Consider the following 23,736-nt stretch of genomic DNA (forward strand, 5'->3'; position numbering starts at 1 on the left):
CTATTACTATATTATTATCTTCTGCCGCTATAGACTATAGAGGTGGGAGGGCAGAGGGGGAGGAGGGAGGAGGAGGCAGTTAGGAAGCCTTTAGGGTGGAAAACCCTTTAGATAACCTGCATTTACTTATTTTCCTAGTAAGAACTATAAGGGTAGGCTTAAAAGAAAGCTGAGATTAAGACGGTTAATATGCTAGCGCGATTGTTTGATTTGGACGGTTGAATTAGATATGATGATTTATAAAGTTTATCGCTTAAAATCCAGCTTAGGCCTAACTTATTACTATCTAGTACTATAGTATATAGACGTAGAGTGGTGCATGGCGTGCCTTGTGTAAAATTCCATAGGTTGCACAACAAGCCTACGTTCGCCAAATTCTTATCACTGATCTCTATTTTATCAGAGGCGAGGAGTATATCATTAATAAAGATAGACCACATAAGACGTCGAGTACACTCCTGCTCAAGGAATGATGCCGAACCAGTGTCGAGTGATTGACGACTCAACTTTAATTGACGCGCTATGCGTGTAGAGATACCTAGAAGTATAGGCTAGCTGTTCCGGCATCTAAAGCTCCGCATGCGATGAGAGGCAATATTCAAACTTACCTATCAGATTCCACGCGGAGAGCAAATCAGCTTCATGGACATCATATAAAGCAATAGTCTGAAACACGACAAGAGTTAGTATTAAAATGGCATTCGAATCTTTCATGACCAAATTCTTTGTTTCGGCGATCCATCGCCGACCCTTTTTCGTTTCCTCCGAACCATCAAGAAATCTGGCTGACACCCTGCAAATTGCTAAGAGAAGCAATTTAGGCTTTATCAAGCCCTTCCAAAAATACACCAGGATTAAAGATATTTTGGAAGCAAATGGGATGAACATTACTAAGATATGAGTTAAGATAAGGTTGCAAGAAAGGCTAGTCGGGAGAGTCAGCTTCTTAGTAGTAGGTGAGGGACGACTTGGTTCCATAGCAAAATTTGAAGGCGGTAGTGAGTCATTTGCTATATCAAATACTAAATGGTGTCTACTGGGGATGCTTCCATCTGGTAGTCCGGTGATTTCATGTTTTCCGTGGCCAGATGGTGCACTATGTAGTGTTGCACTGCTTGGATCCTCCGAACCCATAGGTATGCCGGAAGAAGGTGAGGGTATATCATAAACACAGCTGCATCTATGCCGCAAGCGCGCTGAATATGGAGGACGGCCTGCAATACACTTAAGCTTCTTCCTTCTACACGTCTGATATGCTATAGAGATGCGTAAACGCTTATGGCCGGCTTGGGTAACGACGCTACTTCTCTGTGTATTATTTTTACTGTGGACATTAGAGGTCCCATGAGTAGAATCTATGTACGTTAGCAAGTGATATGGTTGTAGTGGATGGGCTTACTCCGCCATTGGCATTCGATGTTCAACTTTTCGCAACGCATGCATATTCCTGGGCGGCCATCACATTTTACCTGGATCATCAGCTGAGAACTGTATCTACAGTGTATCACCCTCACCTTCCGGAAACGGCATGTTGAACAACTGTCCATGGTCGCATCACTGAGATGTCGCGGTCGAATTCCAGGGGTCAAATACAAAGCCAGGGATGGTTATCAGAGGGTTGGCAGTCGATACCGAGCTGAAGCCAAGTTTGAATCGATCGAGAACTGACGGCAAGATGACCCTTATCTAGAATATCTTAAATGTAGCCTAATCCCTAACAATCCGACGCTGACGAAAGGAGGAAGACGAGACGTGTTGTTGCCGTCGAGTCGATATCACGTGGAGTCTCTGCCGAAGGGTCTTTTACTCAGAAAAAGGTTCCAGCTCGAAAATCAGCTTTAGAAAAGCTAACAGGAGTAACTAATTATCAGGCGAAGGTCCACTTATTGGTATAAAGCATAGATAGATAGGTAGTAAATGTAATATCCATAGCAATCTTTTTTCCCTCCGGCCTACAGCGAGAGCGAGTCAGCGACCGCTAAAAAAAGCCCCCGTCGCTTAATTTACCACGGAGGTATACTTAAGGAAAAGAGTAGGCGAGCTTGAAAACAAGCTTGATATAAAATAGTACCTACCTTAGCTCTAGTATCTGCCGCCAACCCCGCAGAATTTATAACTACAAATCAAATCTATTCTTCTACGCCTCAACCTTCACTAGAAAGATAAGCGTGATGGACTTCCACGATGGGGGGGATTTTAATTTCAGTTCTGATCATAACGAGGCAGCTATGTCACCGGACAATAGTAAGACCAGGCTGCAACTGCCATTGAGCTGTGATCCTCCTGGTCCCTCTAACCCCTCAAAGCAGCTCGTGTGGATTGTAAGTGCTTCTCCTGCTCCTGCCAGATATATTCCAGTGTGTTAAGAGGAGGGGAGAGGATGTCCTGGAGCATCAAGAGACGGCAAGTGTACGGTCGTCTATACGAATACTTACATGTCATCTAGATCTTTGGAAGTACAGGTCACATGGGCCGCAGCCTAGCCCGATCTTGCCTCAACCAAGGAGATCTCGTTGTAGCCGTGGGACGCACCTTTGAGAATACCCTCGAGTCCATGCAAGGCTGGCATGAGAACTGTCTCGGCACCCTCTGTGACGTCCGAGCACGCGAGTCGGTCCAAGAAGTCCTTGAAAGGGCGATTCAGCATTTCGGTCACGTTGATGTGATTGCCAATTGCTCGGGTTATGGAGTCATTGGAGCATGCGAGGACCAGGATGAACATGAAATTCGGAATCAATTCGAAACAAACTTTATGGGCACATTACATATTATTCAGTTGAGTCTACCATATTTCAGAGAGCAGGGAGCAGGTCGATATCTTATCTTCAGTTCTACATCTGGAGCTTTAGGCGTACCAGGCCTGGGGCCGTATTGTGCTACGAAGTATGCCGTGGAGGGACTCATCGAAGCAATGCTCTATGAAATCGACTCATTCAACATCAAGGCTACTCTTGTCGAGCCTGGGCTGGTTCGAAGAGACGAGCCGGATTGGGCTAAGAGTCCACTCCCGACTTGGGGACATTTTTTGATCAAGCCAGCGAGTGAGCCATATTCGCAAGCTACCTCCCCAGCTCTGCACGCAAAGAGAATGGTCCAATGGCTGGGGGACAAGCAGCCTACGAGTGCGGTGAAGTGCGCTGAGCTGGTCTGGCAACTAGGACATTGTTCATACCCACCACTACGATTATTGCTTGGGAGCTATGCCATTGAGAGTATCCGGGATCGTCTCAGATCGATCATTGAAGAGCTAGAAGATTGGAAGCATTTGCATTTCCCCGTAGCACCCGATGCCCAACTCAACGACGAGAAGGACGAAGGGAGTGAGGATGCTGGACGAAGAGACAGTCTCATAAACCAAGAAGAGCGGAAGCAAGATTGAACGAAAGTGGTATCATTTAACGCCCCCTACCATTCGATGCGATCCCTTTTCAAGATAACCATAGCTGAATTCCCTGTTGCGCCAATCAAAACACTTTATGTATGTCATGTATGTCAAAACCGCTCGTCACTCTCATAACTATCGTACCTCAGGGACGGGCGCCGCCGCAACCGCAATTTCATTGTTGATAGCATCTGCAGTCTCCTGTTGTGGTCTGCCTTCAAAAATCCGCCGCCACCACATGGGTGGATCGAAAGGACGAGAGCCATTATGCAGTGGAGGGTAGACGTCCGAGAAGAAATAATAGACATGTCCAATAACCACACCCATAATCTCATCCTTGGGAATTGTGCCGTGAACCACCAGACTGAAGCCCATCAGCACCCACGGGAGGTAAGGGGCAGTAAACACCAGCAGCCCCATCAGACTCAGACGAGTGTCTGGATTACGCCTCGACCAGATGTAGACGAGGGTAGAGGAAAGTGGATGTCCCAGGAACGGCATAGAAACCAGCGGGGAGAGACATATCAAACAAGTACAAGCATATAGCAACAACCAGGAGAAATGCGCTGGGGATCGGCCGGACGCCTCCTCGAGTAGCCGTGAATATCTTTGGAGGAAGAAGACGTGGAACACGAGGTCGAGTGATAAGGGACCAAAGTAGACGAATGTGGTGAGGAGTCGCCAGTACTGCAGCGTCGAATTAGTATTGATTTGGTAGGTGGTGGATGTTGAAGGTTGGTTGTTTGGTTGGATAGGAGGGGAGGGGAGAAGCGTACCTGATTCTTGAAGAAGACAGCTCGGAAGCTGTAGAATAACTGGAAAGGAGTAACAATTTGACACTGCACCAAGGCGCTCGTGAGCACAGTTGCTGTGGTCCACCATCTTGTACAAAGGGGCATCTCCCAGAACCAGGTCTCCAGCGGAAAGCCAGCCTGGCCCATAGCACCGTCTATTCCACCCATATTCATATCCATGATGGATTGTAGATAGGTGGAAATCCGGCGTGGGATAAGTCAATTAGGAGTAGGCTGGCTGTGACGGTATTGCGAAGAAGGTTACTGGCCTCTATGGTCTGGTCTGGTCTGGTATGCAGCGGTATGTTGTATCTATCGTATGGCAGGGAAGATGGATGAATCTCTTTGTGGTGTGGTGTCCTCAGATAATCCTTTCGGCGATAAGATGTGCTTACGCCACACCTACTACCCCCCTGCCGCCGCTGCACAGGAGCTTTCTCTCCGTCGCTCTCCCAACCATTCGCGTCAACACAACAATCTGGATTCTCAATCAAGCGCAAGAGGACTGAATCGTTGAATGCGCATCTTGTCGCGATACAAATCTGGCCACCGATTGAACCTACAGCTACAGCTCCTTAGGCCATATTTTGGGTGAGGATTCTGAAGCACCACCCCAGTTCCCTCATCCGGCGCAAGTCGCGACTTGCAATCCACGCGCCGTTCCCCAACCTCCCAAATCTCCAGACAATTGATCGAGAACTCGTCGCATCAGCCACCTAGAGTTTAGTCGCATATATCTGGCTATTACTTGGGATTCGCGACTCGCATATCCGCTTTGCACCATGCCTCCAAAGAAAGCGACGGTCAGAGCGAAGACGAAACCGAGTCCTGCAAAAGGTCGCGCCAGTCAACCCACTGGCAAAACTGCTAGGAGAGTCAGCCGTGGTGTAGAGCGTGAGTTCAGCAAGTTCCCTTCCGTTGTTAATGTTTGTACTGATTCTGCGACTGAAATAGCCGGAGATCCTTTTCCAGGGAGGAAGAAGCGCCGCTACAGACCTGGAACGCTTGCGCTGAAGGAGATCAGGAGATATCAATCGTCGACAGAACTTCTTATGAGAAAATTGCCTTTCTCGCGTTTGGTAGGCAACGCTTTGAGATGCGATGATACGTTACCAGGAGCTAATGGCGCGTATAGGTTCGTGAAATTGCTCTCAATTTACGTCCGTCAGGAGAGGGTATGCGTTGGCAATCACAGGCAATCCAAGCACTTCAAGAGGCATCAGAGGCATTCCTGGTACATCTATTCGAAGACACAAATCTGTGTGCCATCCATGCTAAGAGAGTCACTATTATGCAAAAAGACATACAACTTGCGCGAAGAATTCGGGGAGCTTGGGGTGGGCTGGGCTAAAATCTTGTTGTGGGTAGCCAGCATCTGTTTCGTTTGCATTGTGAGAGTATTTTGTCAAGGGGGTGGCGTTCCGGGGCGGTCATTCAGGTATTATGAAATGGGCTTTGGCCTTATGTGCATTGGGTGGGTTGCAAAACAGAGCTTCTTGTAGCGAAATTGCGGGTATATATCGACGCTATGTTTCCGCCAGTACGTGGTATATGTGAAATCATCGTCTATTGCCCTCTTACGCTCAGCTATATGTGACCGTCATTCCAGCTTCTGCCGGCTCTAGCAGCTTCCATTCACACTTGATGTCTTTTTTTGCAAACATTTCTAATATAACTTTGGCAATCCCATCAAAATTCTCTGTTGCTAGAGCAAGTATCGTTGGACCAGCCCCGGAAAGACAAATACCGCACAGACCTGGGTGAGATTTCGGAGTCACTGACTGCAGGATCTCTGGCAAACCTGGTATAAGGCCGCTTCGATATGGTTGGTGAACCTTGTCTTGCATCGCCAGATATATCTGCTCAGCATCTGGTGGTGATCTACCGAGTGCAGATGGGAGGAGGGCTATTCTCTGGAGATTGAAGACCACGTCTGCTCTGGAGTATAACTTTGGTAGTACCCCCCTCGCTTCGGCTGTAGCTACTTCAAAGTGAGGAATGATAGCAATAGCTTTGATCTCCTTTGCCCATGGGAACTTCATATAGTGACCGATTCCGATCGGCGGCTCCGGTGGAGCTTTCCCTGTGTCCACACCACCTGCTGGCTCTGGGAGCACTTCACTAAGTGGAATCTCTTTCCTCTCTGAATCTGCTTTGCTCAGATCATTTAAATAGGTTCCAACAAACCCCCCATACAACGCAGCTGCAACGTTATCCGGGTGTCGCTCTGCAGAATGGTTTAGAAAAATAGAAATGGTCAATAGGGCTGTGGAACAAACCTATCATTAGACAGTAGTCCAGCATTCGAGCTTTGGTTAAGCCAAGTTTGCCAACCTCGTTCCCAAGCACCACGCCTGCTACCACAGCAGCTCCAGAAGAACCCAGACCACGCCCCAGAGGAATAGGATTGATGATATGAACTCTGGTCTCGGCTGGAAAGGCTCTTTGGCCGTGGCACCTCAAGACGTACAGGGCCGTTCTCGTGATCAGATTGGAATCAGCTACCAATGGGACCTCGTCGGCACCTTCGCCCTCATACGTGATCACGCAATTGAGAGGTACATCGGAGGCTTTAGATTCAATCTCGACCCGAAGTTCAAGCCAGATTGACAAGGCAAGACCAATGACATCGAAGCCCGGGCCAATATTCGCAGATGAACATGGTACTTCTGCATGGATGGCGGGATTGTCAGTAGGAAGTCCCAGAGTCAGTCAATTAATTGGGGCGTGGTGAATGAAAAAGAGAGTTGGGAAGTTGAGTTGATACTGACTTATAGTTATCATGGCGAGTGAAAATCAATACCCCAGTGTGGTGTGGTGTGTGTGATGAGGGCTGACTGGGTTGTTTGTAATATTTTATTCTCACCCCACCACTAGCGTATCTGGGTGATTTTCAATACCCCGGATCTAGGTCCGTTTATTAATTGCCCGTAGCCTACCTCACCTGGGCATGTTGCTTTGTTTTGTATCTACGAATATTCCTCCAAGTTTCCCTGGAGAAGCTGATTTTGTGCTTTGCAGACTTTGATTCACCATTGGACATGGGGATACTAAGGGGTCATTGCAGTATGAAGGACTCACTCCCACCCTCTACTTGTACCCAGGGCATTGAAAAAAAGTTAACTGTCCGCATTACATCGCTCCGAGGGCGGCCGCACCCCTCCAAAAACCCATTCACCCCACCCCATAAAATTTCTTCTATACTTCTCTACCTACTCGTTCGTATACGCGTCAAGGCCCCTGTCAGTACAATCTTCCCAAGAGGTACATTAAAATATCAACAACAACAAGCATAACAATAAGTCCTACCCACGTCCATGGAGCCTCTTCGAATCCTCCTCGTTGGCAACGGAGGCCGCGAACATGCCCTCGCGTGGAAACTAAGTCAATCTCCCCTTGTGGAAGCAATTATCGCTGTCCCTGGCAATGGAGGTACGGCGACGTGCCTTAAAACCACCAACAACACAACTGTCGACGCCGAGGATTTCCCTGCTCTCGTTGCCTTATCTCAGAGAGAGAAAATAAATCTTGTTGTTCCTGGCCCCGAAGCTCCTTTGGTCAAGGGAATTGAGGGCTATTTTCGAGCTGCCAATATCCGGTGCTATGGCCCATCCGAGTCCGCCTCGCGCCTTGAGGGAAGCAAGGCTTTTTCGAAGGACTTCATGAAGAAGCACAACATCCCTACCGCTGCATACGCGAACTTCGACAACTACGATGAAGCCCGGAAATATATTGACTCTGTTGATTACGACGTTGTGCTCAAGGCCGATGGCTTGGCGGGTGGCAAGGGAGTTCTCATTCCCAAAGGCAAAGAAGAAGCGCAGGAAAATCTGAAAACGATCATGGTCGAAGAGGCATTTGGTTCAGCTGGGAAGAATGTAGTAATTGAGCAATTCCTAGAAGGAGACGAACTCAGTATCTTGAGTTTCTGCGATGGCCGTACAATGCAATCACTCCCGCCAGCACAGGACCACAAGAGAATACACGATGGCGACAAAGGCCCAAATACTGGTGGTATGGGATGTTATGCCCCAACATTAATTGCAACCAAGGAACTGATTGAGGAAATCGAGAGGACCATTCTTCAGCCCACACTTGATGGTATGAAAAAGGACGGATTCCCCTTCATCGGAACCCTTTTCACTGGCTTGATGATTACAAGGAGTGGACCCAAAACTCTTGAATACAATGTTAGATTTGGGGATCCCGAGACCCAGACTTTACTACCACTGATGAGTAAAGATACCGACCTGGCAGAGATCATGGTTGCATGCACAGACAGTCGGCTTGATGGGTTGTCCATAAAGATTGATTCAAAGGCCAGCACAACAGTTGTAGTAGCAGCAGGTGGATATCCCGATTCCTACGAAAAGGGGACGCCGATGCAGGTTGGCACCCCACCCGCGGATACAAACATCTTCCATGCTGGGACAATCATAAAAGATGGCCAGCTCCAAACATCTGGTGGCCGAGTTATAGCCAGCCAAGCGACCGCAGAAAATCTGGAGCAAGCAGTCAAGAAGGCATACGAAGGAGTTAAGTGTATTAGTTTCGACAAAATGTACTACCGAAAGGATATTGCACACCGAGCGCTGAAACCTGCCGCTCTCACATACGCTTCAGCTGGTGTTAGTATTGATGCTGGCAACCAATTCGTGTCACGTATCAAGGCAGCCGTTGCTGCGACCAGAAGGCCCGGTGCCGATGCGATTATCGGCGGGTTTGGTGGAGAATTCGACCTAGAGGCAGCAAACTATACCAAGGCCCCTATACTTGTTTCTGCCATTGATGGCGTAGGCACAAAACTGGCTATTGGTGAGTTCCTCCTTGAATGCTGGAACCTCTGAGACATTTTACACCCGTGTCCCTCTTTATGAGGCATGCGGACCTGATTCCCAGGCTTCGACCCGGTTCATACCCGATACATTTTTCAAGTGTGTCCCAGGAGTTCTGGGATACAAGCTATTAAAATAGTTCGGCGATTTCCATACAATTTCAAGAAGACTGCTTACTGTTTGTCTAGCTCAAATAATGAACAAGCACGATACCGTAGGAATAGATTTAGTGGCAATGAACGTTAATGATTTGGTTGTTCAAGGCGCTGAAGCCCTTTACTTTACCGATTATTATGGCTGCAGTAAATTGGTGCTCGAGACAGCGGCATCCTTTGTGGAAGGAGTAAGCGCAGGTTGTATTCAGGCCAACTGTGCCCTTGTTGGTGGCGAGACGGCCGAGATGCCGGGCATGTACCAAAAGGAGGACTATGATGCTGCAGGTGAGTTGATTTGAAATATTCCCAACATGATCCATACCTCCAGGGACATCAGTATTAACATCATTCAGGCTGTGCCAACGGCGCCATGTACAAGGAACACAGGCTACCAAAGACAGACACCATGGTCGAGGGCGATGTCCTCCTGGGTTTGGCCTCAAATGGCGTACATTCTAACGGGTTTTCCCTCGTCCGCAAAATCGTTCAAAGGGAAAACATTCAATACACCGACCCTGCACCATGGGACAATTCCACAAGCGTTGGGTTGAGTCTATTGACCCCTACGAGGATATATGTTCGTTCCTTACTTCAAGTCACAAACAAACACCTTGTCAAAGGCTTATCTCACATCACTGGCGGTGGATTGACAGAGAATGTCCCACGGATGCTGCCCGAGCATCTTGCAGCAGAAATCGATGTCACAGCCTGGCAATTACCTCCAGTATTCAAGTGGCTGAAGCAGGCAGGTAATGTTGCTGCTGCGGAAATGGCCCGGACTTTCAACACTGGCGTAGGCATGGTTGCTGTCGTCAGCAAGGAGAACGTCGCCCAAGTTGCAGAGGAATTAGAGGCTGCAGGCGAGAAGGTGTATAGGATCGGAAGTCTTGTCCCTCGATCCACAGAGGGTTGCATCTTGGCAAATCTTGCATCCTGGGATTAGAGATATGCCGCATTAATAGACGGGCACGACTATATTCCACCCCACGTGGATGGTTGCTGTATCAAGGCACGGGTTCAACGTCAAAAGCGATATCGTCCAGAGTTCTTCATTGAGGATGAGGCACTGAGTCGGCTTGAAACTCTGGTCCGCAGTACGACGAAGCACATCTAATTGATCACTCGTGGAACATTTGAGTTTTTCATATGCTGATTTCTACTGTATCTAATGGCGTTTTGAGCTTGGGAAATACCAAAAGTTTTCGCTTGAATTGTTTGGTCATCCATGGGTAGGGTAGCTAGCAGATGATGAGACATCCGGCAGGAATACATTTTCCAAATTACCAATTGCCTCTAATAATCCTGTAAACCAAATGCAAACTTTTAATACAGCGCTTCTCTATGCAAGGGGCTTTACCATCCACGGCCTTGCATTTTATCCTTGGCCTCCATTGAACTAACATTCAAGCCCACCATTGCCTCTCCCAAATCCTCACTGACAGCAGCCAACACTTTCGGGTCGTTATAATGCGTAACAGCTTGTACAATAGCCTTTGCCCTCTTTGAAGCATCACCACTCTTGAAGATTCCACTGCCGACGAAAACACCGTCACAACCCAACTGCATCATCAAGGCCGCATCTGCAGGCGTAGCAATGCCTCCAGCAGCAAAGTTCACGACCGGTAATCTTCCTAACTTGGCCGTCTCCTTGAGCAAATCGAATGGAGCTTGGATATCCTTGGCCAAGATACGCAACTCAGCATCCGACATATTCTGGGCACGGGAGATCTCGGCGGTAACGGTACGCATGTGGCGAACTGCCTCGACGACATCTCCGGTTCCTGCCTCACCCTTTGTGCGGATCATGGCAGCTCCTTCGCTGATACGGCGCAGGGCCTCACCCAGGTTGCGGCAGCCACAGACGAAGGGAACGCTGTAGGGGTGCTTCTCGACGTGGTGAGCATGGTCGGCGGGGGTGAGGACTTCGGATTCGTCAATATAGTCTACACCAATAGCCTCTAGGATCTATGCCATTGGCCCTGTCAGCACTAGATCTTGTGTGAGGAAGAAAGCTGGTGGAAGTACCTGGCATTCAACAAAGTGGCCAATTCTCGCCTTGGCCATCACCGGGATGGTCACGGCAGCCATAATTTCCTTGATCATCTTAGGATCTGACATGCGTGCCACTCCTCCTTGAGCCCTAATATCGGCGGGCACACGCTCAAGAGCCATGACTGCAACGGCACCGGCCTCTTCTGCTATTTTGGCCTTTGGTGGCGGGAGTTAGCATTTACTCCTGCTGGGGTGGGGATGGAGGGGCAACTGGTAACTGGGTACATACCTGCTCAGCGTTCACAACGTCCATAATGACTCCTCCCTTGAGCATGCGTGCCAATCCGGTCTTGACGGTGAAGTTGGACTCGCCAGAAGCATTTTGGGAGGTGGCATCACCATTTGTGGTGCGAGTAGGAAGTTCGGTGGCCATTCTGCTGTTGGAGTGATCGTTGATCATTTGTTCTCGGTCTGAAGTCAAGAAAGGTAGATGTAGTATTGTCTGAAAATGAATAAATGGGAGCGAAATGAAAATGGGAAATAAAGATGCAAGAAGGAATGAGTCAATTGAAGCAAATGAGAAGTAAGACCAAATGAGATGAGTCTTCGAAAATGGGCTAAGAAGGTGAACAAAATAATTGAGGGGCCCCGCCGATACCCGCAGCTTATCGATATCGTATAGTATCGGAAGGATTCCAGGTCTAATGCCGATATTGCACGAGCACGAGGTACCTTATGTACCTAATTAGTAAGTCCTGCAGGCAGATTTAACTGTAGTAAACATTTGACAATTTAATATCCCAATAATATATGGTATGATACATTATAATCATACAATGCTCCTTTTCAACTGGTATGATGGTCTGGTAATGCAATGCAATAAATGTAATATAATATAATAATAAATATATAGAGGTAGAGGCAGCTCGTAGGTATATCCTCCGATCTCGCCAATACCTAAGGTACGCTACGCTACCCCTCCGAGCCCTTCTTTCACAGCGAAACGAAATCCGGGGCAGGGGTCTAGATCCCTGTCGATTTCTACGTCATGAATCAACGGATCGCCAGGGGATCAAAAACAACACAACTCTACACCTGTACTGTACTATACTGCCTGGCAACCATCCTCCTCCTCATTATATCTTCATAACCCACCCTCCTCATCAACCACCCCCCAACAAACAACATGGCTTCTCTTCTCCTCCGCCCCTTGATGCGTCCTCAAACCCTAGGTCTGGGCCTAGGACTCTCTCTCGCATCTTACCACGCCTTTCACCAGCGACCCATACGTCTTGATTCAAGCCCATTCTCTTCCGACTCCTACAAGAGAGATGCACAAACACCCGTGCTGAGCCGCGCCGGAAGCTTGAACCCGCGCGCTGTACGACAGATTAGTTCAGGCTCCATTATTGGTACGAATCGAATGCTCTTGATGCTATACAAAGAAAGGCAGCTGCTAAACCGCGCCATAGGATTGTGTACAGGCTTGCTGGTCAGTACATTCTCCAAGTCGCTGGCTCTGATACTGGGCTTGCTGGTAGTTGGCGTACAGGTAAGTCGTCCCTTCAAGCTTTGGAAAGGGGCTGGGATGGAACCCTAATACAAAGCAGTGGGCATCTAGCTATGGCATCAACGTGATACCATACAATAGATTGCAAAGGTACTTTACGAGCTTAGATCTTCGCTCTGCTGTACAAGATAACGTCGCATTCAAGCTATCTTTCGGGGCCACTTTCGCTATGGCTTCCTTCATGGAGTTTTAAAGTGGACTTCATCTGTACTATAATTATTGTAATTGGTACTAGAATGCCTTCCTTCTTATGCTGGTGCCTTGTTGGGTGAACTTCCCAGACAAGCTTCCCAATACACCTCTTCTCATGTCGCGGCTTTCAGACGTATGCCTCATTAAAAATAATCTCCACAGGGGTCGCGCCCCCCTCTCCATCCAACTTCCCAAAGCCGTGTCTTCGGGAGGCCACTCAAATTGGTTCGATCTCGCGTTCCAAGTACTTCATAGCAATTGAACCTGGCTCGAAATAGTCCTTTGTCTTGGCATGGATTTCCGCATGGTATTCATTTAGCCAGTGTTTCTCTCTTCGAGTCAGAAGGCTTTCATCGATGAGCTTTCGGCAGTAAGGCACCATCGTAACGTGCTCAAACCCCAGGTATGGCTTGTCTCCAAATTTGTGCTTGGTCTCAACTTCTTTCACCATGATAATGTTTTCGATGCGGACGCCAAACGAGCCATCCTCGTAGTAGCCTGGCTCGTTTGATATAACATTACCAGGGGCAAGAGGAACCTCGGAATACTGAATTCTCGTTCCAATGCCAATCGGTCCTTCGTGGACATTCAAATATGATCCTACACCATGACCTGTACCATGTCGGTAATCCAGTCCTTCTTCCTATTGCAAAATCAGTCTCTCAAAGTCCCCAAGGTAATTTGAAGCTTTTCTTACCCATAGGAACTGTCTTGCTAATGTATCAAGTGCAAAGCCACTCGTTCCTTTAGGGAACACGGCAACATCAAGAGCAATGTTTCCCTTCAGCACCAATGTATACGCTTTCCTTTCCATTTCTGTTGGTTGGTCAAAATGTAAGGTGCGGGTCGTATCCGTTGTACCATCCAAGTATTGGGCACCAGAGTCACACAGGTACACCGCTTTTGGATCAATGGTGGAGCAGTTACCCCGTTCCGGCGAGTAATGGATGACGGCAGCATTTGCCCCAGTCGACGAGATGGTATCAAACGAGAGCCCAACGAAATTCTTTTGTTTCGATCGCAGTTCCTCCAGCTTATCGGCAGCAGCGACTTCATCAAGCTCCACCTTCTCGACTGTAAGTTGATGCTCTAGCCAGGCAAAGTACTCGATCAAAGCAGCTCCGTCTCGAACGTGGCAGGCTCTCATGCCCTCAAGTTCTGTAAAGTTTTTAACTGCCTTGGCATCACCAATAGGGCTTCGGACCTCTTCGACCTTTGCTTCACCACCAAGAGCTCTTTTCAGCGCCCAGGAAGTCTTGGTAGATACCAAAAACTTTTTGATTTTCGCTTCTGGTATGCCATCCTCACTGAGTGTCTCTAAAGACTTACAGAAGACATCCATGTCTTCGAAAACCTTATGGTATGGCCGCATAGAAATTCCATTTTCTGTAAGGTACATTTTACACTCGCTGCTGAGCTTTGAAGAATTGACGTAGAGCGTAGCCGTCGTAAGAGTGATTGCAGCGTAGGAAAAGAATACTGGATTGTAAGGGATATCATTGCCTCGTAGATTAAATAACCATGCAACTGAAGGGAGATTAGAACAAGATATTGACAAGAGATGAGACGACAAACTTACCTTCATCGAGCATCGAAACAATAAAACCAGAGCTCTTTTTCTTCTCCAGTTCCTTTCGAAGATCCTCCAGCTTTGCTTTCACCTCAATCCCAGCAAAATTCCGAGGCAAGATCTTTACGGGCTCAGTGGGATTCGCCGGCCGGTTGTTGCCCCATATGATGTCCACAAGATTATCGTCTACTGCAACCAGGTCCTGACCACCGCGCTTCTTGATCTTCTCGGCCAACTTTCGAGCATCCGGTGCAGATATTACAGTTGGATCAACGCCCACGATCTTGCCCCCTTCGGACTGCTCTGCGGACCATTCCTGCCAAGTTGGGACATCTTGTAGACCTTGCTTCAGCAGGAGCCAGTTCTGGTCGAGCTGTTTGGAAGCCTGGTTGAAATATCGGCCGTCGGTTGCCAAGGCAGCTTTCTCGTGGGTGATTACGGCGCAACCAGCAGATCCAGAAAACCCAGTGATATATTCTCTCCGGGCGTCACATGGTGCGATATATTCGGAGGCATGGCTATCTTCGGTAGGGATAACTGGGAGAAGGATTGTCAACAGCTGTTGGGCATAAGGGTGCTATGCACTCACATACTATAGATGTCGACCTCGTACTTCTTCATAAGCTCCCTGAGCCGAGTAAGGCGTTCTGTGGTATTAACCTGCTCCATCGCTACTATTATGTACACTCGTCAGTGTCCGCCACAGTAAAATGTGGATATAATGCCCAAAATTGACCCCTCCCCTCCGAAGGCGGGGTCGAGTTATCATACCTTTGCTGGCTGCCGCTTTCACAGAAGTTGAGCTGTATCGAATCGAGATGTGCACCTTCTGAGGCCGGAATCGACTGAATGCTCGTGTATTTATGAGGTTTCTCGCAAGAAACGGAGTTCTCATTGATCACAAGCTTGCAGATCCCACTCACTTGCAAACTGTACCGTAGATATGCGCTAGATAGACTACGATAGCAATTAATAACCGGGGGTGGAGTGGGATGGAGTCATATGAGTCCAATAGGCTTACAGGAGGGACTTTAAGTACGTTTGCCAGGAAGGCGAGTGAAGGCGAGTGAAAGGCAAGAAAGTTTGGTGTTGAGTTGGCGTGGGCCTGGTGCTCGGTTTGTGCCGGGTTATTGTTTACTTTCAGCAAAAAAATAAAACCCTCAGGCAGCAACATGCTGTACCTTATTACTGTACAGTAAAGCCGTAGGAACAAACTTCTTCCCTACTTCTTAGTCAAAGGTACGAGGCACGAGACAATCTAAATTCCGGGACCAAAAATCTTATGCTAGATGATGCGATTGTTAAAAGTCGGCAAGACATGACACTCTCCACTCTGCCCCAAACTTTCCATCTCCTGCGATTCGACAATACAGTAGCCTCCAATCCCCAACGCATCGCTGGCATCGGATCAGATTGACAGAGCTGAACAGACCAGACCAGACCAGCGCACCATGGCGGGCGTTGGGCAAGACCAGTTGCCGGCTTCTCTCGAGGAAGTAGTATCTGTAAGCTTCTAGCTTTACACACGGGCTGGGTGACCTAAACATACCCATCACGAAAACTGACAATTCTATTTGTACTGACTTTTTTTTACAGCTCATCGTCCAGTTGTACCAACCTGGGGCTCCAGAAACCATTGCTAAGTCACAAGAGACTTTGCAAGCACTGCAGCGTTCCCCGCAAGGATGGCAGTTAGCCAATAGTCTCTGCACGTCTGAGAATGAAAATGTCCGGTTTTTTGCGGCCCTGACCTTCACTGTTAAACTTAACACCGATGCGTAAGCTCAGATCGTCGTAGTACTTGACCTCTTGCTGATATCTGAAAGGCAATCTTTGGGAGATGAGGATGTACAAGCTTTGCTTCAAACCCTCGTAGGGTGGCTTGTTCGATGTGTTGAGAATGCGGAAGGACCTCTTGTCATGAGGAAACTTTGTTCTACCCTCGTATCTTATTTCCTACAGTTCTCTATGTCTTGGACAAGATGTGTTAAGCATCTTATGTACTGCCTCTGTATGAAAAGAGCTGTTCCATACGACGAAGCTCTCCTAGAAAGCCCTGATACCGCAGTTCTAACGGCAGAGCTCTCGAACGAGACCGCTATTGCTATTCTCTGGTTTGCTTCCTCTCTCGTGGAAGAAGTGGGGAAAACAGACTCGAGTCTTATGAAACAGTGAGTCCTTCGTTCTTTCAGACCGCAATGGCGGTAGATTGACGGCTTAATCAGGAACAAGTTCCACAAAAGCGTCGTCCCCAATGTTGACGACATCGTGCCATTGTTGTCAAGATATCTGACAATTACGACTCCGGCACCCACGGAAAGAAGGGTTCGCCAAGAGGCTATGAGATGTTTTCAAGTAAGTTAGCCCCAGCAAGAACAATATCAAGGAGATGAGGGCCACTAGGTCGTCTGGTTGACAGTCTTGCATTTTTAGGCATGGGTATCGTATGCCCACCGAGCTTTCATAGACGATGCTATTGTTCTCGAGCCTCTCCAGGCACTCATCAAACCTGCGATGATGTGTCTCGCAGAGGATGATTTGTCAGAAATCGCTATAGAGCTTTTCTCAGACATGCTCACCAATTACTCCAAGTTCCTTTCTAGGGAGGATTTTAAACTTCTCTATTCATTGTTTAACAGTCCATGGGCGCAAGAACGGTATCAGCGACTGATTGAAGGGGACTACGACTTTGATTCTTTGCAATTTGGAAATTTCATGATTGCATTTGGAGACGCTACACTTCAAGACCTAGCAAAAAACACAGCACCGAACTCCCAAAGCCAACAATTTCTTTCTGCTCTCGGGGGTCTTCTTGGGGCAGAGGGCATGGCTGTTCATGAGGACAAGATTTTCGTTCCAGCGCTGGAGTTTTGGAATACCTTCGTGGAAAACATGATCGACGACGTCTATACTGAAAGCACACAGCATCCCACATGGTTTGCGACGGCGCGAGTGCATGTCAATCAAATGATCGAAAGATGTTTCCGCAAGATTCAGTTCCCACCGACAAGTGTTTTCACTTCATGGGATTCTGCGGATCGTGTGGGCTTCAAAGACGCCAGGCGAGACTTTGCAGATATGCTTCAGCAGTATTTTCTTATTTCGGGCATACCACTTCTTGACAACTTCGTTGGTTTGGCACATAGTGCTATTGAAAAATTGAACTGGATAGAGCTTGAGGCCGCTCTATATTGTCTATCAGTGTTTCCTGATTCCCTTTCTGACAAAGAGGATGTGCGTGATCCATGTCTGGACACCATTTTTGTACCCGAAGTCTTCTATGTTTTCACAAACCACGAGAATGTTCCGTTCCCAGCCGTGGAATCCTTCTTGGTCTTGATTGAAGGATACGCAGATTACTTTGTAAAGAACTCTTCTTACCTTCCAAACGCATTAAATTTTGTGTTTGCGGCCATGGCCTTGCCTACCCTGAGTCATAGAGCATCAGACACTATAACAGGGCTTTGCTCTGAGTGTAGAAAGATACTTCGCCCTGAGCTCGACGCATTCCTGCAGCAGTATCAGAATCTTGTCCGCAATAATTCAATTACTGGTTATGCCAAAGAGTCCGTATTGAGGGCAATAGCTTGCCTAATCCAAGCGATTCCCGACGAGGAGTCGCAGGTTGCTCCACTAGACCAACTGCTGAACTTCGTGGGTTCAGACATTGAAGAATGCCTTCAAATGGTCATTATGCTGAGAGGTCCACAATTAGACATCCCGAACATTCCGCCCCTACAACAGCCCAATTCAAGCCAAACTGCTCTAGATATAGGTGCTTTGTCGTTGCGTTGCCTTGCTGCTATCGGCAGGGGTCTCCAAGAGCCAAATGACAAGCCATTTGATCTTGAGAAGGAGACGGTGTCACCGTTTTGGACCGAAGGAGACGGTTCGCGGATCCAGAAACGCATATTCTCAATGGTTGGCGGGATATACGATGTACTCGGAGATAAAGGCGAGATAGTTGAGGCAACTTGCTCCGTTATTAGACAGGGTTTCAGAGAGTTTGAACCAGGTCCATTTGTCCTACCTCCAGTCATGATTGCCGAAATTCTTCTAAAAGCGAACCCGCAAACACCACGGCTCGGTTTCGTCCTTAGCACGGCAGGTTTATTTGTTTCGTCCTACAAAAGGGACTTGGTAGGGTCTGGTATTTACGAAGTCCTCGACGCATTGCTGACATGGACATCTCGGTTGCTGCAAGCCCAAGGAGGTGAGTACTCATTGCTATGAAATTAATGTGCTGCTCGGCTTGACAAAACAGAAGCCCGCCGCTGCTTTTCACGTCCGTTGCTAGCCCCAGAGAAAAGCTCAACTGACACGTCCCCAGAACCTAGCAATGATCCAGAGATCGCCCAAAATGGAATTGACTTCCTGGCGCGGCTGCAGCCCAAGTATCTCAAGACCCTGATGAATCACCAGCCATCGTCGAGCCTCGAGTTTCTGTTCGTATACACGCTGAAGGCCCTTACCGGGAATGATCCACTGCCAAAAATTGCAGCCGCTGATTTCTGGGTATGATCTGAAGAAGCTTGATCCATGCTGATTTAGCATGCTAATTCCTTCACAGGCAACTTTCATTGGCCTCCAAAGCCAACCCGATGAATTACAGGAATCGATGAGCAATGCAATAGAACACCTTGGACCAATGCTTGCAGAGGCACTCATTTTCAACATCGGCGGCCACGCTGCACGAAGTGAGCTCGACAAACTTTCCGAGCCATTGAAAAAACTTGTCCTGCGACAAGCGCATTCAAAGAAATGGATCGAAGCAGCGCTGCTAGGAAGTAACTTTCCTAGCCAGAAGGTCACCGCCAAAGAGAAAAGCATATTTGCACAGAAGATCGCCAAGTATGATCAGACCTATTACCCTTTTCGAAACTTATCTAATATTGTGTATAGCCTTCGCGGTGCTCGAGGGACCAATTTGGTGGTCCGGGAATTCTGGCTGGCGTGTCGGGGTTCTAACTTTGCATATGCTTCATGAGAGGGGAACATGGGTTTATTTTGTGGTATTGTAATAAGTAACCCATCTCGATATGAAGGCATGTTGAAGCCGTCAGGGAGGTTCTGCAGGTAGAATGCCAAGTGATTGGATGAATCAGAGTAAATGAGGAGCCCCGACAAAGATGTTCTTTGAGTGTGGATGGATACGAATACGTAGATCGGTGGGTAGGTTACGCCGCAAAGAATAGTAAGTAAAAAAGAGGAATACAATGCCATAGCATGATTATCTCCCCAAGGTATTTACCATAGTCCTCTAGATGGAGACAGGTATGTAGGTATGTAGGTATGTTATATACAGCTATAGCGAAGGTTATTTGCAGTATTTGCAGTATCTATCGATAAGCTGATAAGAAACTGCGAGCTGAAACTAAAACCTGGAAGCGCCCTCTTTCTTCACTAAACAAAGTCCACAAGTACTTGCCTTGCCTGGGTACTGTGCAGTATTTATGACCACGAAGCCGGTATAGTGCAGTACAGACAAGTACAATACTATCAGCAGAGAAGAGTAGGGCAGAGTACCTAGGTAAACAGACACCTCTAGCTACGACTCCTCCAAAGTATCAACACCATCGCTTCTTCTTCGGTCTGCCTGCCCGCCCGCAGCAGAATGTTGAGACCAGAATGCTCCTTGTCTACGACCGCGACCGCCTACCTGCAGCAGCAGCAACAGTCTTGCTGCTGTTTTCCTTTGCCCCACGCCCCATCACCTCGAGTTCGATAACGCCGGCTCCTCAAGCCACACCACCTCCAGCGAACCTCACTGCGACCTGCGAGTTTCGAACGATCAATTATATAACAGACTCCCTACCCCAGCTCTGCTTCCGCTCGTCGTGGAGTAATGCAAATGCTTCCTCTTCTACCAAAAGCTCCGGGAATGCCACTGCAGCTAGCGAAGCTTCCGAAAGCTTCACCGTCTCTGTCACTCCCGGTTTGGGAAAGGAAACAGTAGTAGGAAATTCCACAAGCAATGAATTTGTTTCATCAGGCAGACCTTCTGCTACAGAGAGCATAGCTTCAGTGGCCCTGGAAACTCCTGCCCCATCCGCAGATGAGCTGGAGCCCAGCGAGCTAAACGAAGCTTCCTTTCTATCATTTGAAGAATGGAAGAAGCAGGCCTTGGAGAAAGCGGGACAAGCGAATGCAAACATTGGAAATAAAAAGTCAGGAACTGGGGAGAATAAGAAAAGAGATCTGGAAAGCATACAGAATAACCTCGACTCCGTAGGGGATGAAGGGGAGATTGATTTGGACTTCAATTCCTTTCGTGACGGAGAAAGCAGCCAGAAGACGTCGCAAACTACAGAAAACCCTGGAGCTGAGACTGGGGAAGAGCCGCAGGAAGTCGAAAATACGGCAAAACGTAATGACCATTATCGAAGTAAGGATGCAGGCATCACTTGCAAGGAGCGCTTTTCGTATGCTTCATTCGATGCCGGGGCCACCGTGTTAAAAACCCATCCCGGGGCCAAAAACCCGAAAGCGATCCTGATAGAGAACAAAGATTCATACATGATCTCAGAGTGTTCGGCTGAGAACAAATTCATCATAATAGAGCTCTCGGTAAGATGGCGCCTTGAGGACTGCATGTTATAAGACTAATACCACGTAGGAAGATATTTGGATTGACACCATTGTTCTCGCCAACTACGAATTCTTTTCCAGCATGGTTCGGACATTCCGGGTGAGTGTTAGTGACCGCTATCCTGTTAAAATGGAAAAGTGGAAAGATGCCGGGACCTATGAGGCTCGCAACTCTAGAGACATCCAAGCCTTTCTCATTGAGAACCCTCAAATATGGGCAAGGTACCTGAGGATTGAGTTTCTCAGCCATTACGGGAATGAGTATTATTGCCCGCTTTCCCTCGTTAGGGTCCATGGTACTCGTATGCTGGAAAGTTGGAAAGAGTCCGAGGCTATTGGGGAGGACGAGGACACCGAAGAAATTGAAGACAATACCGCCGAGGAGCATTTTGTGCCCGATGCCGTTGCAGAAGTCGTTCAAGAGGAAGAAAGGGTTAACGCAGAACTGCGGGCACAAGCGGAGAAACTTGTAAAATATGCCCATGATCTGGCCCGAGATAACAAGACTGCTGCCGAAAATGCCTCAAAAGAACAGATGACGACCTCCTGGGTTCAACTTAGCTTCCTTACTTTACCAGAAAATGCACTTTGGGAAAGAGATATCTGCCGCCCGTCAGACGCACCAGTTGAACAAACATTCACTACCGAAGAAACCAAAACTCAGGCGGCCATATCGGCCAGCTCAAGCCAGCCATCAGAGGTAACGGGGTCGGTTCCTCCACATAACATTTCTTCGCCCATGCCGCCCTCGCCGTCTATGGGACCGCCTAGGGGGGTAGCGGCGAGTGAAAACTCCACTATTCAAGGGATTCAATCCATCCCACCGGTGGTGTCGAACTCGACGTTTGTTACTACAGCCTCTAACACCAGCCAGTCTATGACGGCAGCTTCCTTGATCCCGTCTCATCCTACGAAAGTGCAGAACATAACTGCCACACATAAGGACAAAACCACCACCACCTCATCAGCATCAACTTCATTGCCCACGATCCAAGAAAGCTTCTTCAAAGCGGCATCGAGGCGACTTCAACTCCTAGAAACCAACTCAACACTCTCACTGAAGTATATCGAAGAACAGTCAAAGATCTTGAGGGAAGCCTTCTCGAAGGTGGAGAAAAAGCAGCTCCAAAAATCTACATCTTTCTTGGACATGTTGAACAACACTGTCTTTGCTGAACTGCGCGGTTTCAGGCAGCAATACGACGAAATCTGGCAGTCGACAGTAATATCTCTTGAAAGTCAAAGAGAAGAATCAAGGAGAGAAATCTTAGCAATAAGTAGCAGGCTGAATATTCTGGCAGACGAAGTCGTTTTTCAAAAACGTATGTCTATTGTACAGTCAGTCTTGCTTCTCCTCTGTCTAGGACTTGTAATTTTCTCCCGTGTCTCTGCTAGTGGGGTTCCAGATTTCCCCAACATGCATGTCAGAGCTCGCAATCTCTCCGACTATCCAGTAGAGAGCCCTCTCCAAAGCCCACCACAGAGCCCTGAATTCCACCAAAATGGATCTTGGGTTGAACCTGACCATCGGAGGCAGCGCTTTAGTGCATCGGGGATATCGAGATCGAGAAGCAGAGATGACTCACCCCCAACACCTGTATCTACATATTCGCGGTCAGAGTTTGGCTTGACGCCTCCTTCCGGCCCTGACGACGCAACCACGGACCTCTTAGATCATAGTTCTGAGCATCTAGAGCCGCCTCTCCATTCTCGATCTAAGTCAAGAACAAGATCATCAACCTTCGAAGCCTCGAGTAGCGTTCTTCCATCTCACTCGCCTAAATTGGTTCCGAGGCCAAAGCCCTCAAATTACGAGGGAAGCTGGAGTAGCCCGCTTCCTTCTCTATCGGTGCAAAATTCGCCGGTGGGCACACCCAAGGAGGTCAATGGTTTCATACATCAACTTGGCAGCCCATCTGCCTCAGGGGCTGATGGGTCTCAAAACGCAACACCGTATACAGAATATTGGGTTGCCGGGGAAGAACCAATTGGCCTAACCGACGGTCCAACAAGATTGCCATCTCTAGAGGACTGGACGCCGTCACCCAGCATTGCTCGCAAGCCGTTACCTGCGTTGCCTAAAAATGGGCAGTGAGCTTCTTCGAAATGTCTTCTAGCTCGCTTGAGGTCCATGCGTGGAACATTTGAATGCGCAAGGACCTGAGAGACCAGAATTACAGCAAACAATGGGAAATTTTATTTCTACAGTCCCTTATATGTGGTCATGATGATGAGGGCGTTTTTTGCCTTTGATTTAGCGCGGAGTTTGGTGGGGAGTACATAATATTTTTGCATTGTTTGGAAGGAATACAATGAATTAGATACCTATGCCAATAACTTCCCAAATTTCTTAATTTGCCTTTGGAGTTGGTTGGAGCTCAGCTGCTCCGATGGCGCGCATTATATTATCATCTAAGTTTACTTACTTTCCAGCCTACGTTATCAGCTCTTCCCGTAATCCGCTTCCTGGGCCACCAGGGCTGGGGTTATCATTTTCCCGCTTTGTGTCACGTGCTTCTCTCCCCTTTTTATCTCGGGTACTGCGGTAATTACATGTATTTGACCATACTCAAAAAAAAGTAGGTGAACTATGTAGGACTAAAAGTTACTCTTTGAGAACGTTTTCCAAATTCATCATAGACAACTTAACTTGGAAGG

The 23,736-nt window shown here is 48.0% G+C and overlaps 10 protein-coding genes across 10 annotated transcripts; 6 read left to right on the forward strand and 4 right to left on the reverse strand.

Annotated features, from left to right (window-relative positions):
* Window positions 1-2,171: 2,171 nt before the first annotated feature.
* Window positions 2,172-3,379, forward strand: LHYA1_G007126 (putative oxidoreductase; the record flags this gene model as incomplete). The annotated part of the gene is made up of 2 exons (XM_031152058.1): window positions 2,172-2,321; window positions 2,447-3,379. 2 exons carry the CDS (start codon window positions 2,172-2,174, stop codon window positions 3,377-3,379), a joined length of 1,083 nt encoding a protein of 360 aa, XP_031001781.1.
* Window positions 3,380-3,517: 138 nt separating this feature from the next.
* Window positions 3,518-4,356, reverse strand: Derl2 (Derlin-2; the record flags this gene model as incomplete). The annotated part of the gene is made up of 2 exons (XM_031152059.1): window positions 3,518-4,069; window positions 4,159-4,356. 2 exons carry the CDS (start codon window positions 4,354-4,356, stop codon window positions 3,518-3,520), a joined length of 750 nt encoding a protein of 249 aa, XP_031001795.1.
* Window positions 4,357-4,958: 602 nt separating this feature from the next.
* hH3v (histone H3-like centromeric protein) lies at window positions 4,959-5,527 on the forward strand (the record flags this gene model as incomplete). The annotated part of the gene is made up of 2 exons (XM_031152060.1): window positions 4,959-5,351; window positions 5,372-5,527. 2 exons carry the CDS (start codon window positions 4,959-4,961, stop codon window positions 5,525-5,527), a joined length of 549 nt encoding a protein of 182 aa, XP_031001793.1.
* A 232-nt stretch (window positions 5,528-5,759) lies between these two features.
* THR1 (Homoserine kinase) lies at window positions 5,760-6,960 on the reverse strand (the record flags this gene model as incomplete). Its single annotated transcript, XM_031152061.1, has 3 exons — window positions 5,760-6,403; window positions 6,456-6,845; window positions 6,948-6,960. The coding sequence occupies 3 exons, from the start codon at window positions 6,958-6,960 to the stop codon at window positions 5,760-5,762; spliced, it is 1,047 nt and encodes a 348-aa protein (XP_031001794.1).
* Window positions 6,961-7,493: 533 nt separating this feature from the next.
* On the forward strand, window positions 7,494-10,109 carry ade1 (Bifunctional purine biosynthetic protein; the record flags this gene model as incomplete). Its single annotated transcript, XM_031152062.1, has 3 exons — window positions 7,494-8,991; window positions 9,200-9,451; window positions 9,520-10,109. 3 exons carry the CDS (start codon window positions 7,494-7,496, stop codon window positions 10,107-10,109), a joined length of 2,340 nt encoding a protein of 779 aa, XP_031001782.1.
* Window positions 10,110-10,519: 410 nt separating this feature from the next.
* pyroA (Pyridoxal 5'-phosphate synthase subunit) lies at window positions 10,520-11,618 on the reverse strand (the record flags this gene model as incomplete). The annotated part of the gene is made up of 3 exons (XM_031152063.1): window positions 10,520-11,131; window positions 11,192-11,374; window positions 11,448-11,618. The coding sequence occupies 3 exons, from the start codon at window positions 11,616-11,618 to the stop codon at window positions 10,520-10,522; spliced, it is 966 nt and encodes a 321-aa protein (XP_031001796.1).
* A 726-nt stretch (window positions 11,619-12,344) lies between these two features.
* LHYA1_G007132 (uncharacterized protein) lies at window positions 12,345-12,921 on the forward strand (the record flags this gene model as incomplete). The annotated part of the gene is made up of 2 exons (XM_031152064.1): window positions 12,345-12,710; window positions 12,739-12,921. The coding sequence occupies 2 exons, from the start codon at window positions 12,345-12,347 to the stop codon at window positions 12,919-12,921; spliced, it is 549 nt and encodes a 182-aa protein (XP_031001792.1).
* A 216-nt stretch (window positions 12,922-13,137) lies between these two features.
* Window positions 13,138-15,159, reverse strand: ampp (putative Xaa-Pro aminopeptidase P; the record flags this gene model as incomplete). The annotated part of the gene is made up of 4 exons (XM_031152065.1): window positions 13,138-13,563; window positions 13,618-14,447; window positions 14,500-15,027; window positions 15,084-15,159. The coding sequence occupies 4 exons, from the start codon at window positions 15,157-15,159 to the stop codon at window positions 13,138-13,140; spliced, it is 1,860 nt and encodes a 619-aa protein (XP_031001783.1).
* Window positions 15,160-15,941: 782 nt separating this feature from the next.
* kap111 (Importin beta-like protein) lies at window positions 15,942-19,477 on the forward strand (the record flags this gene model as incomplete). Its single annotated transcript, XM_031152066.1, has 8 exons — window positions 15,942-15,995; window positions 16,087-16,268; window positions 16,317-16,661; window positions 16,716-16,845; window positions 16,924-18,703; window positions 18,821-19,005; window positions 19,061-19,341; window positions 19,393-19,477. 8 exons carry the CDS (start codon window positions 15,942-15,944, stop codon window positions 19,475-19,477), a joined length of 3,042 nt encoding a protein of 1,013 aa, XP_031001789.1.
* Window positions 19,478-20,118: 641 nt separating this feature from the next.
* On the forward strand, window positions 20,119-23,173 carry SPBC3E7.09 (Uncharacterized protein; the record flags this gene model as incomplete). Its single annotated transcript, XM_031152067.1, has 2 exons — window positions 20,119-21,057; window positions 21,107-23,173. The coding sequence occupies 2 exons, from the start codon at window positions 20,119-20,121 to the stop codon at window positions 23,171-23,173; spliced, it is 3,006 nt and encodes a 1,001-aa protein (XP_031001788.1).
* Between the last annotated feature and the right edge of the window lie 563 nt (window positions 23,174-23,736).

Source organism: Lachnellula hyalina (genome assembly GCF_007821495.1).
Source record: "Lachnellula hyalina strain CBS 185.66 chromosome Unknown contig00211, whole genome shotgun sequence".
Taxonomy (NCBI): domain Eukaryota; kingdom Fungi; phylum Ascomycota; class Leotiomycetes; order Helotiales; family Lachnaceae; genus Lachnellula; species Lachnellula hyalina.